The sequence below is a fragment of the Brachypodium distachyon genome, chromosome 3 (genome assembly GCF_000005505.3).
Source record: "Brachypodium distachyon strain Bd21 chromosome 3, Brachypodium_distachyon_v3.0, whole genome shotgun sequence".
In the NCBI taxonomy this organism is placed as follows: domain Eukaryota; kingdom Viridiplantae; phylum Streptophyta; class Magnoliopsida; order Poales; family Poaceae; genus Brachypodium; species Brachypodium distachyon.
Window position 1 is genome coordinate 42,085,900 of NC_016133.3, and position 14,342 is coordinate 42,100,241.

Consider the following 14,342-nt stretch of genomic DNA (forward strand, 5'->3'; position numbering starts at 1 on the left):
TGTCAATTATTAGATCCATCCCAACCGATGACACTATATTCTTACACTGTCCATCTGTTTAACTATAACTACCTAGTAGTTTGTTTGAAAGCATCTAAGTAAGGACAAGGGATTAAGTAATTTTTAAACTTCTTACAAACACATGCTTAAGAAAATATAACAATTAAAACTGCATGGTGGACACTAATATTTGAAGATTGTTTTAAGGGCAGACAGTTGAGGAGAACACATCAGGCACTTATTATTAGAACAAACTTGTGCTGGAGGACAGGCTCTAGCTTTTCGGGTAACAGTCGTCATCAGGAGCAGCTACCTACCTATACCCACCTACCTATCTATCTACTCGTAGTCTCATATGCCTCCAGCCCTCCAGTGGTCACTCTCACCAAGAGGAAAATGGGGGGGGGGGGGGGGGGGGGGGGTCCTAATTTGACACTCAGATTATGACCAAATGCTTGGCCAGATTATAGGAGTATAACTGAATTAGGGGTAGAGTAAACAAAAGCGTAGCCTGTTTTGTATTCGGTTTGAAACTCAAGATTTATCAGTTTGGAAGAACATGGACACCTCAAGTTTTCTAAAGGAAACACAAAAGAATAGGGAACCTTCCTACTTGTTTGTCAAAATGAATGGACACTGGCAATCAAGGTAACATGGCTCCTGTCTTGTGATGAAGTACTGGTGATTAACTGGACAACCTTTGATGTCATTGCAGCCCTGGACACTCTGATCGACCGGCAGGCCGGCATCATCTCATGTGGCGTTCAGTTCAATCGCCCAATTATTTTAGCAACAGGAGGGAGGCAGCAGTGACTAAATGACTAGTGCCTAACAAACAGATGGAAAAGAGATTCCTTTACTTGGTTGGGGCCTTGGGAGGACGCTTGGGGCATTTCTTTTTGCTGCTCTGATTTGAATAAGACGCGAGGCCTAAAATTTGCTGACGGTGGATTACCGACGGGCATCTGCCTGATTAGTGGTGCCCTAGCTCATATACCTCACTTCTTCGCCTTGGAGAAGCGGAGGCACCTATACTTCTCGCCGCTGACCGTGATCTCAAGGGCGCCATCTTGGTTATCCTGGTTCGAAGCAGTTCCCATTAGGACACTCTTTTCTTTCTCTAGATTCTCCCTTTCAATTTTCAGTCTTGCCTCTTGGCGTGCAATTTCAGCCTGCAAAAGACCAAGTATAGCATGGCATGTTATATGTCAAGAAAGCATGTATGATGAGCTACAGAGCAGCAGTGAAACCAAAAGGAAATAGGAGATATCAGAAACCTAAAGGTCCTTGAGCCATGTTGAAAATTTAAGGTTTCGAGTTTCTCTATGGCATACTCCACAGGGCGAAAATGTTGTTGGACTACACGCTGCATGGTTTTTGCTCTAACTGGAAAATACCATATTGATTTGCTATTAGTTTGAAAACTTCACCACTAGGTTTAAACTTTCATCAGTTCAGGATATGATTCAGTTTTGGCTTTTAAGTTATCATCTCGACATACTATCCCCTGGTTGGCCCACAAAGCAATTGTCTATTAATAATGATTACAAGATGTCGATGTTTGCCCAACAGACCATACAGATACATAATTGGAGAAGCAGCAAGTAAACAAGCAAGATGATGATATCATATTCAGTATTCCATCTGTTTCAAAATAGATGTCCTTTTACTCGCTCCAAGTTTTCTAAAAATACTTGTGTTGCAAAACTTTGGCTTTCAGTGCAGTTTTAGTCATGTTATTATTTTGCATTTCATCAATGTCATGAAAAGACAGCTAATTACTCATGTGCTGGCCTGCATGTTTCTATTTTTTTAATTGATCTGCTGTGATGCTTGCTAAGCTAATTAACTCCTCTGCCTCCAAAGTGGAAATGACTGAAAGACCATATTGGCATTTCACTTACACCTTAATTATTGTCTGAACTCAAAGGAAATCCATATCGAAATGGAGTATAGTTAAGTAATCAACTTAGGAATATTTGAACCTTACGTTGGCATTTACCAGTTACCATGGAAATGTACCATTCAAAATAATAACAATAAGGAAAAATGGATAACACAATTATGTAATGTGGCTGTTCAATCTAGCTTTTTAGTTAAATGATTAACTAGCCCAGGTTCACAAACAAAGCATACCAGCCGTTAGGGTGCACAAGTCTATGAGATTATGTGCCCAAAATGGGATCCCTGTAGCCCTAGCTAGGGTACACATATTTGTTCCCACTTTCCCACCTCCCTCCAGCTTGTCACCTCTACGTCTCTACCAGTCCCACACTCCCAGTACACAAAGGAGGTGCTTCCTATTTTAGATTTTCATTTTCTTGTCTAGTGTCATCTTACAATATGGGATACTTGGTATTGACGAAACCAGGACCATATATATATGCACTTTTCTTTTGGCTAGAAATTCATTTTTGTTCTTCAGTCTAAATTTTCTTCTGCTTTCCCTAGAAGAATTTCACCAAGACTCAGCTACCACACTTCAATCGATCAGGTGTATAATTTCTACACTATGTTTTTTTTGCGAGGAATTTTTTTTCCAAGGAAATTTCTATACTACGTAACCATAATTACAGTAATAAGGTTGGATAATACTCCCTCTGTTCCATAAAGGTTGGCACGGATTTGAGGGAGTACGAAGTACCAAGGTGTAGCATTCCCTTTTCTGGTGCATGTACAATAAATCATGACATGTCGTGCTTAAGAACTAAAGATTACCAGTCTGATATGCTTTATTCTAATCACTTAAGACCATATAAGGACCAAAGTTTCTCAGACATTGTTTCAGAACCAATTTCTCAGACATTTCTAGTTACATTCTTATCTTCACCTGTCAGTCTCCTTTATATGGTTGACTATATTCTCTATAGAACTGAACGGGGCCAGCCAGCTTTATTCCCCTGATGCCTCGTGAATGCTACAGTCTAAACGCAAGGAATAATCCCTTGGAAGTACAATGTACTTCTTCAGCATCACAACAAACTGATTCCTTTTTCTTTTTTTCTCTTTTGGTGGAGAACAGGATCACAAGAAACAGAAGGACATTGTTACCAACTAATCAAGAAATACTCACATTTCAAGCGAGAATTCGTGAGAGTACCAGCAGATGCTGATCAGGGTGACGGGAGGCAGGAATTAAAATAGAAACGGATTGGGTTAGGGGATTCGTTACCTCGCGGCGGGAGAGCTCGGCCTTCCACGCGGCCTCCCGCTCGGCTACCTCGCGCTCGCGCTCCTCGATGTAGCTCTGCATCTCGCGCTCCTTCATGACGCGGTCCTGGATGTCCGCGTCCAGCGCCTCCTTGAGCTCCTTCACGAACCTGTCCACCACCGCCTTTATCCGCACCGACATTTTGCCGCGCCTCGCCTCCCCCGCGGACCTCTTTGCTATATCGGCGCCGCGGTCACCGGCGGCCTCCACGGACCATGGCTTCTTCTAGGGCTTGCAGGAAGAGGACGCCGGAATTCTCCAGGGCGCGTTTTCCTTTCCTGGTCCTGTTCTGTTTCGGCGTTTGCGTGGATGAGGCGGATCGCGGATGGGCAGCGGAGGAGGGTATTAGCCCAGTGGGCCTCTTTATTCACTTTGCCTTTCTCTTTCTCCTTTTCTTTTCTTGCTTTCCACCCCTCTTTTTTTTATTTTGCCCTTGTTCTTTTGACTGCTATATACGCATATACTCTTACTGAGTCTCCGAAAACAAAACAAAATATCCAAAAACAAGTGCCATACTTTTACTCTTTTTCCAAAAAATACCAGTGTACATGTGGCAAATTTAGCAGCGCATGCTCCATGTGCTCCTCCTTTTTAGAGAACAGGCAGGCGTCCAAGGCCAGGACATATATGCGCGTCATCTAGTGACCAAACGGGGGGCAGTCATAAGCAAAGCGCCACAGATCATCTTGCCCGGTGCCTTGATGGCCCACAGAGAAAGGCCAGGAAACAAAAACATCACTTGATCAGCAAGGCTGATCGGTACCTGGAGCACTTGATAGCAACACCATGCTCAAAAATGGAACGGACCAAATCCACATCCCATGACAGAGAATTCAGTCTGGCCGCTCGATAGTGGCACAAGAGGACGACGCAGGCTCGGAGTAATGCCAGGAATCCAGTTGTCCAACAGGATTTTCATCGTCAAGCCATTGCCAATACTCAACCGGACTCCTTTCTGCTCCAAACTCTTACAAACAGGATGTTTCTCCAAGTATAAGATGAAGATCAAGGGTGCGGAGCGTCTCAGAATCTACAAGTTGTTATCAGCCACAAAGAAAATGCCGTCGGGACTTCTAATCAAGCCACTAGTCGCAACAGGAGCCTCGGCAATGTGTATCATCATGTCTACCAGTAGTCGCCACATGAGCAAACTCCATGCTGGAAATGGTGGAACCGAACCGGGTCTCTGATGATGATCGCCTTGCCTTCAGTCTTGGAGACGAGCTTCGCAAATGCGTGGCAGTCGCCACAGATTCTGAGGTTCTTCATGATCCTAACAGGCTTCCCCTCCATTGAATTCATTGTTCCAAACGCAATGGCCAACTTCTCGCTGTGATATTTCAGCAGATCTTCTTTCTGCTCAGTCCCAAGATCCTGCAGCACAAATTCTGTCTGGGGAACATAACCGAGGTCTTTGGCCCGCCTGATCAGTCGGTTCAGTTCCTGAACTATACGATCTGAGCATGGGTGTGACAACTCGCCAGCAATGAACACATGGACCAGTTTCCCCAGCTCGATCCAGCTTCGCCCAGGCTCTTTCTTGACCCCTTGGTCTCTCATCGTCTTCCATGACTTCTCAGCATTTGACCATTGTCGCAAATCAGCATATATATTTGACAACAATATGCGGGCACCTTGATCTTCAGGCTCCAGTTTCAGGATCTCTGTTGCTGCATATGACGCAAGGGTGGCATTTTTGTGCATCCTACACGCCCCAAGAAGAGTTCTCCATATGACCGAGTCTGGCTCAAATTTCATCTCACCAATGAATTTCATAGCCTCATCGAGCTTACCTGCCCGACCGAGGAGATCGACCATGCAGTTGCAGTGTTCTCTCTCAGGTTGAATGCCAAAGAGTTTGTCCATCGACCTAAAGTAATGCCAACCATCTTCCACCAAACCGGCATGACTGCATGCAAATAGAACTCCAACCATCGTTATGTTGTTCGGTGTAGGTCCTTCAGCTTTCATCAAGTCAAAAACCTTCAATGCCTCAACGCTTCTCCCATTCTGCGCCAAACCAGAGATCATGGTGCTCCACGAGATGACATCCCTATCATGCATTCTGCTGAACAAGGCGTCTGCATCCAGCAAGCACCCACATTTGCAGTACATGTCCAGAAGTGCATTGTGCAGAATCAAGTCCCTGTCATACTTGAGCACATGAGCATGGACCTGCCTCCCCACCTCGAGCATGACCATCCCAGTGCACGCCCTGAGTACACTGGTTAAAGTACCTTGGTTCGCCAAGAACCCAGACTCCTTCATCCTCATGAACAATTCCATCGCCCCAACACCGTCACCGCTCTGTGCAAATCCCGCGATGATCGAATTCCACACGACCAAATCGCAGGTGACCATCTCGTCAAAAACTCCGCGCCCGCTGTCCAAATCCCCAAGCTTCATATACGCATCAATCAAGGAGCTACGCACAAACACGTCAGAATCCAGCCCGACCTTAATGATGTCCGCGTGCATGGCTGCGAGCACCCCTGGCGTGCCGCAAGCGCCCAGGACGCTCGAGAACGTGTAACTGTTGGCAGCCACTCCGTCCCTCCGCATCTCCACGAGAAACCTCAGCGCCTCCTTCTTCCTCCCAGGGGCATTCGCCAGCGCCGCGACGACGGTTGTCCACGAGACGACGTTCCTCTGGGGCATTCCGCCGAACAGCTCGAGCGCGTCGTCGAGCATGCCGAACTTGGCGTACATGGAGACCAGGGAGTTGGAGACGAAGAGGCTGCCGTGGGTCGCTCCTCCGCCTCCATGGGCGCAAAGGGATACGTGGCGGTGGATGGCGCGGCCGTCGCCGACCGTACCGTGGCGGACGCAGAGCTTGATGAGGCGGCAGAGGGAGACCGGGTCCGCGCGGACGCCGGCCGCGGCGATGTCCGGGAGCAGCGCGAGCGCGGCGGTGAAGGGGCCATCGAGGCAGAGGCGGGAGAAGATGGAGACGAGAGGGTGTGGGTGGGAATGGGAGCCGGAGTGGAGGCGGCGGCGACTCCGACGATCTGCGGTGAGACGCTTGCGAAGGAGATGTTTGAGCAGCGATTTCATGGACGGCTAGAGCTGTTTCGGTCGTGCGCAAGAGAAATACAACGAACACATTTGATCCAGACGGCCAAACATTTAAAAACAAACTCATTCTCTGATCCAAAAACAAGCGATAAACAAATCTTGTCAAAGTTGAGAAATTTAGTTATAAGAACCGAGGCACGTTTGGATCGCATTTCTCCTCTGAAATTCATGTTTCAGATTAGGCCGGAAACTTCAGCTAGTTTCAGATAAACATTAGCTAATAAGATCCAAGCTTCAAGACATATCACAGCACATACAGCAGGTAAAAACAGAGACATTGCCACAAAGGTTTATACAGCAGTGACGCATGAGGCAGCAGAAGTAACGTCAATTACGCCGAGACTAGAGATGCAATACCATCACTTACGGAAGTATGATATGCTGAGGAACTATACAGATGCAGTATCATCAATTATTTTAGGTCAGATTATTAGAAATGTACATGGATCGTGTTTGCCGTGTTGCTCCCGTCCCAGGAGCAGAAACGAAGCATTCGTTTTGACGGATCATGCTTCTGAACTCCACAGCAAGAGCCGAGAGGTACACCACCATGGCAGGAAAGGGTCATCTTTTCTCACAGCTCTGCCCTGGACTCCTCATCGACTTCGTCACCTTTGTGGGTAGCCAGTGCCTTGATGATGGACTTGTATATCTCAATTCCTTTGAGGTACTCATCTTTGCTCAGGAACTGCAAGACATGCGCAAATGATAATCGTTAAGAATATTGGTGTTTTCTTGTGTATAAAAGAAAAGTGGCATGGCCAATTGACCTTGCTATTTCAGATTTTGTTTCAGTTGCCAGGCACTATATGTGCACGTTGATGTTTCTGGTTCTATAGTTATGGCTAAATAATATTTCAGTAACTCAATGACTTGTGTATTAACTGGAGCACAGTGACGCAAACCTCGTTATGATCATGGAGCAGTATTGGTGTGTTTGCCATAGGAGAAAAACCGAATGCTGGTATTCCAATTTGGCGGAAGTAACGAGCATCAGTAGACGCCGGAAATATCTCCGGCTTACTAAGTTTGCCACCAGCTCTCTTTACAGCTTCTTCAAACACAGGCCACCATGGGTTTGAACTGTCAGCAAGTGTCATGGCTGGCTTCCCAAAGTTGTCAAAGACAGTGCCCTTCTGTTTAAACTGTCAAATAGACATCCAGAAGAAACATGATTAGGGACTTCTTTGAGCTTCAAGCAACAAAGGTCAAACATGTATTACTCGCAAGCTTGCAGCATTCAAAATAAAAGGGAAATCTCAGCTGAAATGTTCCTTTGTTGTTTTGCTCATCAAAACGTAACACTAATATGTTAGTCCACACCCCTTGATTAAATAATGTTCGTTCTTGGCGAATTTTCTGCAATGCATTGTCTTTTCACATTATCTATTGTAGGCACAAACTAAACTAGATTTAGTTATACTTCAGTGACCAGATCAAATATTCATGACTTAAGTCTTTTAACACACTAGCTAGATAGTAAAAGTAACAGCCTCAACCTAAGCACCCAAAAAATGTCGCAAATACAAACTAACATGCAAACCTCAATAATTACCTCAACCCTTCAACTGAATGAAGAGTTGCAAGAAAATGATACTTCTTCAATTGTTCTGAAAATCTAGTTGCCTTAAACAGTAAACTTGTCAAGTTAATTGTGTCTAATTTAACTAAAAGGTAACTCCAAAGGTTTCTTGCCTTTCTACCCAAAAGAACTCAAAAGGTTTACAGCCCGGAAAAACAATGTCAACTTAAACCTTTGCAGATGGGCTATCCACCATGACGGAAGACCAAAATGCAACAAACATCATAGACGGATGCAAGATGTCTAAAACAAAGATTGTAAGGTAATATGTTCATATTGCATAAGTATTTGCCCTATCAAGAATGTCATACCTCGAAGGTCAAGTTGCGTGAAGAAGGTGCCCATTCTTCAGCAAGACGCCTCTCCAGTGCTTCAATATGAACATTAGGAGGCATTCTGATGTCAATACCTATCTCTGCTTCAGATGGTTGTAGATTCATGACAAAACCCTGAGAGAATAGCGAAGATAAACTAATTAATTGGAAACATCAGTCAATCAAGGTGAATTGGATGAAGTATTCTCATTTCTACATACTCTATGTGAGCAAGATAAAAATAATCTGCAATTGATCCAGGAATTGACAGTACAAAAGAGCATCAGAGAGATAATGATGATTGTGAACTCAATGGTGTATTTCTGAAAAAATGAACTTTGAGAGCTGAGTACAATTCTGTGACTCCATGAATGGGCAGAACAAAAAAAGAAAATCAATTCTATGACTCCATGAATGGGCAGAACAAAAAAGTATCAGGTGAATTACTGATGATATTTCTAAAAAAAAAACTTCCGATGTAATGTTACTAAACAACACCAACTGGGAAGAAAATAGCTTAGTTGTTGAATTACAATGCTGATGAAAATAACGAAGGTATTCCCAAGCATATGGTCCTCTGTTTTTAGCAGGTGGGTAATTCCTTTATTGCTTACCTCAGCTACAGCCTACAGGTAGAAACTAACCTTGTCTGGAATTCTTAGGCGTGAAAAATTAAACTAAATCAATGCAAAACAGATATTTGAGCATGGATCCTAGTGTTCAATTCTAACGAATACCAAATATGAAACCTATGCATTGTATCTTCTTAAAAATGGATTTAAAAAGATGAGATAGGCTAATCAACAAAGGGACATCAAATTAGCAATAAGTGAGGAATCAGGAGCTACTGATATTTTCTGATGGGATTTTCTTCCAAAAAAATATCTTTAGTAAATATTTTCTGACAGGATCTAGTAAAAGATCAAGCAGCAACTCCAATTACAAGCTACATTGTAAACAGGAAACTTGAATCAACTAACCGTCGGAGTCGGCGTACCAGCCTTCAAGTATGCAAAATTCACTGATACAACATCCCCTTCAGATTTCTCTCCGGACTTAACTAAATCAAATTGAGATGTCCTGAACCTCCGGATAGCCTCCACGCTCTTCATCAAATTTTCCATTGCACTACCATCATACAGCTTTGCACCATGCCCTGGTGCACCCTTTGCTTTAATAATGAGCCACCAAGGGCTACGCTCTGCATAGAACACCCGATACTCCTCCCCAGGGGATGCAAGTCCCTCATCAAGAACCAATCCTACATTCATCTCTTTGAATTCCTTTGATGTGACAAATAGTTCAACACCCTCATGTCCACCAATCTCCTCATCAGGGACAAATGTTATGTAGATATTCCGATCAGGGACAAATCCCGCATCACGGAGACGTCGGATGGCTTCAAGGTATTGCATCCCCACACACTTCATGTCCTACATTCATGGGCGACAGCAAAAATCGTATCTCTTAGATAAGATAAACACATAGACGTAATACCATATTACACAGCATTGTACTAGCTTCTAGCAGTTTTCACTTTTCAGAAAGAATATACCCTAGAAGGTCAACAAAGGATCATGGATTTCCAACCACAAATCTAAATCTAGCTAGATACTAGTATTAGACAACAAAGGAGAAACGATAATTTTAAGTTGTTCCGGAAAAGGACAATTGGGGACAAGAGACGTGCATATACAACCATAGGTGGTGGCTTTCATATATTTCAGGTAATAGCGGTTGCATCCGAACCAAGTGCACAGACAGGGACACGATGGCACATGAAGTATAGATCTCTACACTTCTACAGCAGGAATGAATCTAGACACAACTCGCAAGTTCCGAAACAGCATCCATAGAGAACATCTGTGAGCAAATTCAGTCATAAAATTCACTTATCTGACACATGAGAGATCACGAATCATAACTAGAAAGATGCATAGTTTATTAGATCAAGTAGAAAGTACTCCAGCTTAGCCATGGATCAAGCAGCCTGGTTGAGTAATAAAACAGTAGTAGAACTGTTGGCAACCAAGAAGCTTCACTGGGATATAACTACGTTCGTATGAGGCTACAGCCTACAGCTATAACGATTATACGCAAATCACAGGAAACGAGTCTAAATTGTTAAGCGATCTTGCCTGGGAGCCGCGGGCGTAGATGCGGCCAGATGCCTCGTCGAGAGCGGCGGAGAATGGGGCGTGCTCCCACTTCTTCGGCTCCGAAGGCACAACGTCGGTGTGGGAATTGAGAAGTATCGAAGGGAGAGAGGGCCGCCGGCCGAGCCACCGGAGCACCAGCAGGGGCTTGCCGGCGGCGGGCTCGAGCGTCCGCGCCTCGAGCCCCGCGGCTGCCGCCTGGTCGCGGAGGAAGGCCACCGCCGCGGCGTAGTCCGGCGCTGGCTGCGCCGTGTCGATGCGGAGGTACTCCTGGAACCGGGACACCGCGTCCGACGGCGCCGGCGAGGCGGCCGCGGCCGCGGCGGCGGAGAGGAGGAGGAGGAGCGGGAGGAGAGTCCCGGTGAATCCCGCCATGAGGGACGCGCCCGCGTCGAGGCTTTTGCTCCGGCCTACTGGCGAGGCGAGCGCGATGAGAGAGCTGCGGGGTGGGAGGTTCGCGACGATGTGCTGGGAGAGCGGCGGAGACGGGTTTGGACTTCGGAGTTGTTGCGGTGAGCCACTGGTGGTGGCCTGGTGGGAAGGGGAATCCTTTCACCTTTTTTTTGGTTTTGATAATTGTGAGTAATTGACGACTCCCTTCCAAAAAAAGAGTAATTGGCGACTGACGTGGAAACAGGTGAATCGGATTCTATGCCATTGTGCCAACGTAAAAAAAAACAAGAAGTGAGAATCGAACCAGAAATAAGAATTCTATCCAAGAAACCTTTTTTTTCCTTCAAGAATGCGTGCTTTATTGATCGTGTTGAAAAGTATGGCAAATATTACAAATACCAAATTAGTATTATTATTTCCATAATAAAATATGTTTTCATGTTGTATTTATTTGGTATTGTAAATATTAAATGTTGATCATTTAAATATAAACATAGTCAAACATTTTTAAGTTTAACTGAGAACATATCTAAATTAGCAAAAGACCCGTGCGTTGCTACGGAACAACGGGAAATTGTATCAGAATGTCCAGTTAAATGTTGATGTGTTTCATGAGCACATATGTATACTTTGATCAAGTTTCTCTTTTGCACTTATCTTATTTCTATATCCCATGTAAAGAGAAAATGACACATGCTTAAGTTTTTTGTTCTCTACTTCCAGGTTATGACTGTTCTCACATACACCACACTTGAAAAGTCATGTGTGAGCGTCTTTCAATTTTTTTGCTGAATTCATAAAGTGATTCTTAATATAATCATGAATAATGAAGAACATAGCAATGATAACGTTTATAACTTCCATCCGTCCAAGCCGCTCGATCCCCCGTGTGGTGATGATTTAATAGCAAGCAGCAGCAGCCATCACATAAAGCAAGCGACAGTATAAAATTTTGCTTAATGGATCCTTGCCCTGCTCTCCTATTACTCCTACTTCGTACTTTATTTCTCAAATCACTTCTCCCAAATTCTCTCGCTCTGACTATCCTCTCCATCCATCTTGAGCGCAACTCCTCTCCCCGTCCCGATTCATCCTGTCACTGAACATCGCGCCACCATGCGCGGCCGCCCGCTTGTGCGCACCGCCTCTGCCCGTAGATTCCCGCCGCTCGTCTGCTCCCGCGCGCCGCCTGCTCCCGCGCGCCGCCCGGTACGCCTGTGCGCCGCCCGCCTACGCCCTCTCGTAGCCTTGTCCGCCCGTCCGCTGTGCCCGCGCGCCGCCCACCCATCGCGTCCGGCCACTGCTCGCCGTGCACCACTGCCCGTCGGGAGGGCCACCGATGGCTCGTGCCAACGCGGTCTCTGTTGCCTTGCGTGAGGCCACTGCCATCCCGGCCTCAGGCTCATCCCATCGCCGTCCAAGTCACGCGGGGAGCCAACGGTGCGCACGAGCCGGTGGAGGCGGCGGTCGGGGCGCGCAATTGAGCCGCGGGTCTGTATCCTCCTTCCGCACACGGACCCCGCCGACGCGCACGAGCTAGTGGAGGACCAAGAGCGGCATGCTGGCGAGATCCGGATCGGACGGGGGGGGGGGTGAGATTCGTAGGAGAGGAGGAGAAATCTGTTGTTGTTTTTCTTTTTTGGGCGGTACATGATTTTTCTGCACTTGTCAATTGAACGTGTTTTTTTATGAAGTTTGCAACCATGGACTAATTTTGTCACGTTTCTGCCTTCAAAGCTATGGGTTTTCCATGTACACAAGAGCTAAAGCTACTTATGAGCTACTCCATCGATTTTAAATTGTTGTCGTGTGACAAAGATTTAGAATCGAAGGGAATACTAATTTACATGGATTTGTTGAAAAAAAAATACCAGAATGACGAGGTATTCGGGCCGGGAAAAACAAACCCACGCCGTTGAGTTGGAGTTGTGGGGATGAGAACCGGTCCAGATCATAGAAATACTGCTCCAACTTAGACTAGGACAAATGCTTCCGAATTTATAAGTTCTGAAACTAGCAGATGTCCCCGTGCGTTGCTACGGAACCTTAAAATTGACCTGAAGACAACCTAACTATGAACCTCCAACGCGTCTGCTCCTCTTTGAGAAATTTCAAACACTGTCAACAGAATCATGGCTGACTATAAAATCCTGTGTGATATAAAATCAATTTTTCTTATACAACTATCAGGTGAACATACAACCAGACAAGCAGTCAGGCATGCTGGTAATTTCGATGAACATCCACTCGTTGTACTTAATTATACTTAAGATATATATCTAATAAAATTATACTTAAGATATAGACATGTCTTCCATTTGCTTTCCTTCCGGCCTTCCTCGCCATCGGTTTGTATCTTCGGTTTAATTTGTTCCATCGTATCTTGAGAAAAGATATATAGGTAATGAATTTATTTCACAAACGTTACTTCCAAGCACAGCGCAGCTGCCAATTTCAATTACGTACCTTATTGCAGATGTAGACACAACCAACTATGTCCTTCACACGTGTCCCTTTACTACACACTCTAGCTGTGCTCTTCCTCCCTTCCCATTCTTTGGCAAAATTTTTGTTTGTTTGTCGGCAACTAATGCATGTACAAATCCGATTGAGATCCAGTAGAGACCAGTGATCAGTTCCCTTGTATACTGAAGAAAAACATAGCAGTTGCAGTCAGAAATTTCAAAAAATTCAGAAAAAGGCGAGCAGACGGAAACGCTGCCGTTTCCTTCGCGAAGCAGCTCGTGCTTCTCAAGCCGCTGCCAATTCGAGGCAGCCGCTGCCGCCGACCGTCAGTCCATCACCGTCCTCCATTCGAAGCCGCGGCCACCGCCTACCCTTCTCCACCGCTACCGGGCGACCTGCTAGGAAGACGGTGGCGGCCTCCGTTCGGAGCAGCTGCCGCCTGCCCTTCCCCACTGCTGCCGCGTGACCTGCCAGGTAGCCGGTGGTGGCCTCCGTTCCGAGCAGCCCCCGCCTCCAGGCCAGGGCTGCCGCTGCCCGGCACTATGCTGCCACGCCCCCTGCCGGCGTCACCACGCCATCCGCCGCGGCAGCTGATTCGGTCCGTTGGGACTACCAAGGTGAGAGAAACCCTTGTTTCATGTGCGAGCAACATGGTGCAGCCTGCAGGTGCGGGGGCGCTGACCGACGATCGACGGGATCGGACGGGGGAGGGCCATGGCTGTAGATCAAGGCCGTCGCCCCGCGTGCCGCCAAAGCCGATGGAGACGCCGGAGGTGCAACGTCCGCCATGGATGCGTCGGAGCAGATGCGCTTGAGAAGGGGATCGGAGAGTGGTGGGGCGTGAGAATTTTTTTAGTGGGGCTAAGGGGGTACGATCAGGCGGGCGGGCACGATGGCATATCTGGACGCACTGCGCGAGGCGAGGGAAGGAAAGCAACAAAAACGCGTGGCGAAGGAAATGGACCGTATTTTTTAGATAGGTATAGATAAGGATAAAAAAAAGGATGAAATTTTTTAAGAGATAAAAATAGACTCTACGAGATAAAAAAAAGGGGAAGTTTGGAGGATCCATGAGAGAGTTTGCTAAAAAAAAAAGCGCGGAGTGATCTGTAGCATGGATACGTCCGATAAAAAATAAATAAGGT

General features: G+C 46.1%; 3 protein-coding genes across 3 annotated transcripts; all 3 read right to left on the minus strand.

The window, feature by feature from the left end:
- Positions 1 to 490: 490 nt before the first annotated feature.
- LOC100824514 lies at positions 491 to 3,566 on the minus strand. Its single transcript, XM_003574710.4, has 2 exons — positions 3,173 to 3,566; positions 491 to 1,172 (listed from the first exon to the last, which is right to left on the minus strand). Exons 1-2 carry the CDS (start codon positions 3,350 to 3,352, stop codon positions 999 to 1,001), a joined length of 354 nt encoding a protein of 117 aa, XP_003574758.1. The 5' UTR covers positions 3,353 to 3,566; the 3' UTR covers positions 491 to 998.
- Positions 3,567 to 3,707: 141 nt separating this feature from the next.
- On the minus strand, positions 3,708 to 6,338 carry LOC100838804 (pentatricopeptide repeat-containing protein At2g03880, mitochondrial). The gene has a single exon (XM_003572326.4). It carries the CDS (start codon positions 6,263 to 6,265, stop codon positions 4,337 to 4,339), a length of 1,929 nt encoding a protein of 642 aa, XP_003572374.1. The 5' UTR covers positions 6,266 to 6,338; the 3' UTR covers positions 3,708 to 4,336.
- A 148-nt stretch (positions 6,339 to 6,486) lies between these two features.
- Positions 6,487 to 10,911, minus strand: LOC100839108 (aminoacylase-1). Its single transcript, XM_003572327.3, has 5 exons — positions 10,321 to 10,911; positions 9,163 to 9,615; positions 8,180 to 8,317; positions 7,192 to 7,431; positions 6,487 to 6,974 (listed from the first exon to the last, which is right to left on the minus strand). Exons 1-5 carry the CDS (start codon positions 10,711 to 10,713, stop codon positions 6,861 to 6,863), a joined length of 1,338 nt encoding a protein of 445 aa, XP_003572375.1. The 5' UTR covers positions 10,714 to 10,911; the 3' UTR covers positions 6,487 to 6,860.
- Positions 10,912 to 14,342: the final 3,431 nt, after the last annotated feature.

Excerpts from the sequence above, each read along its gene's own strand:
- LOC100824514 (XM_003574710.4), bottom strand. The coding sequence starts at position 3,352 with ATGTCGGTGCGGATAAAGGCGGTGGTGGACAGGTTCGTGAAGGAGCTC. Across the intron at positions 1,173-3,172 it reads CCGAGCTCTCCCGCCGCGAG|GCTGAAATTGCACGCCAAGA; the intron begins GTAACGAATCCC and ends GGTCTTTTGCAG.
- LOC100838804 (XM_003572326.4), bottom strand. The coding sequence starts at position 6,265 with ATGAAATCGCTGCTCAAACATCTCCTTCGCAAGCGTCTCACCGCAGAT.
- LOC100839108 (XM_003572327.3), bottom strand. The coding sequence starts at position 10,713 with ATGGCGGGATTCACCGGGACTCTCCTCCCGCTCCTCCTCCTCCTCTCC. Across the intron at positions 9,616-10,320 it reads TCTACGCCCGCGGCTCCCAG|GACATGAAGTGTGTGGGGAT; the intron begins GCAAGATCGCTT and ends CCATGAATGTAG. Across the intron at positions 7,432-8,179 it reads CACGCAACTTGACCTTCGAG|TTTAAACAGAAGGGCACTGT; the intron begins GTATGACATTCT and ends TCTATTTGACAG.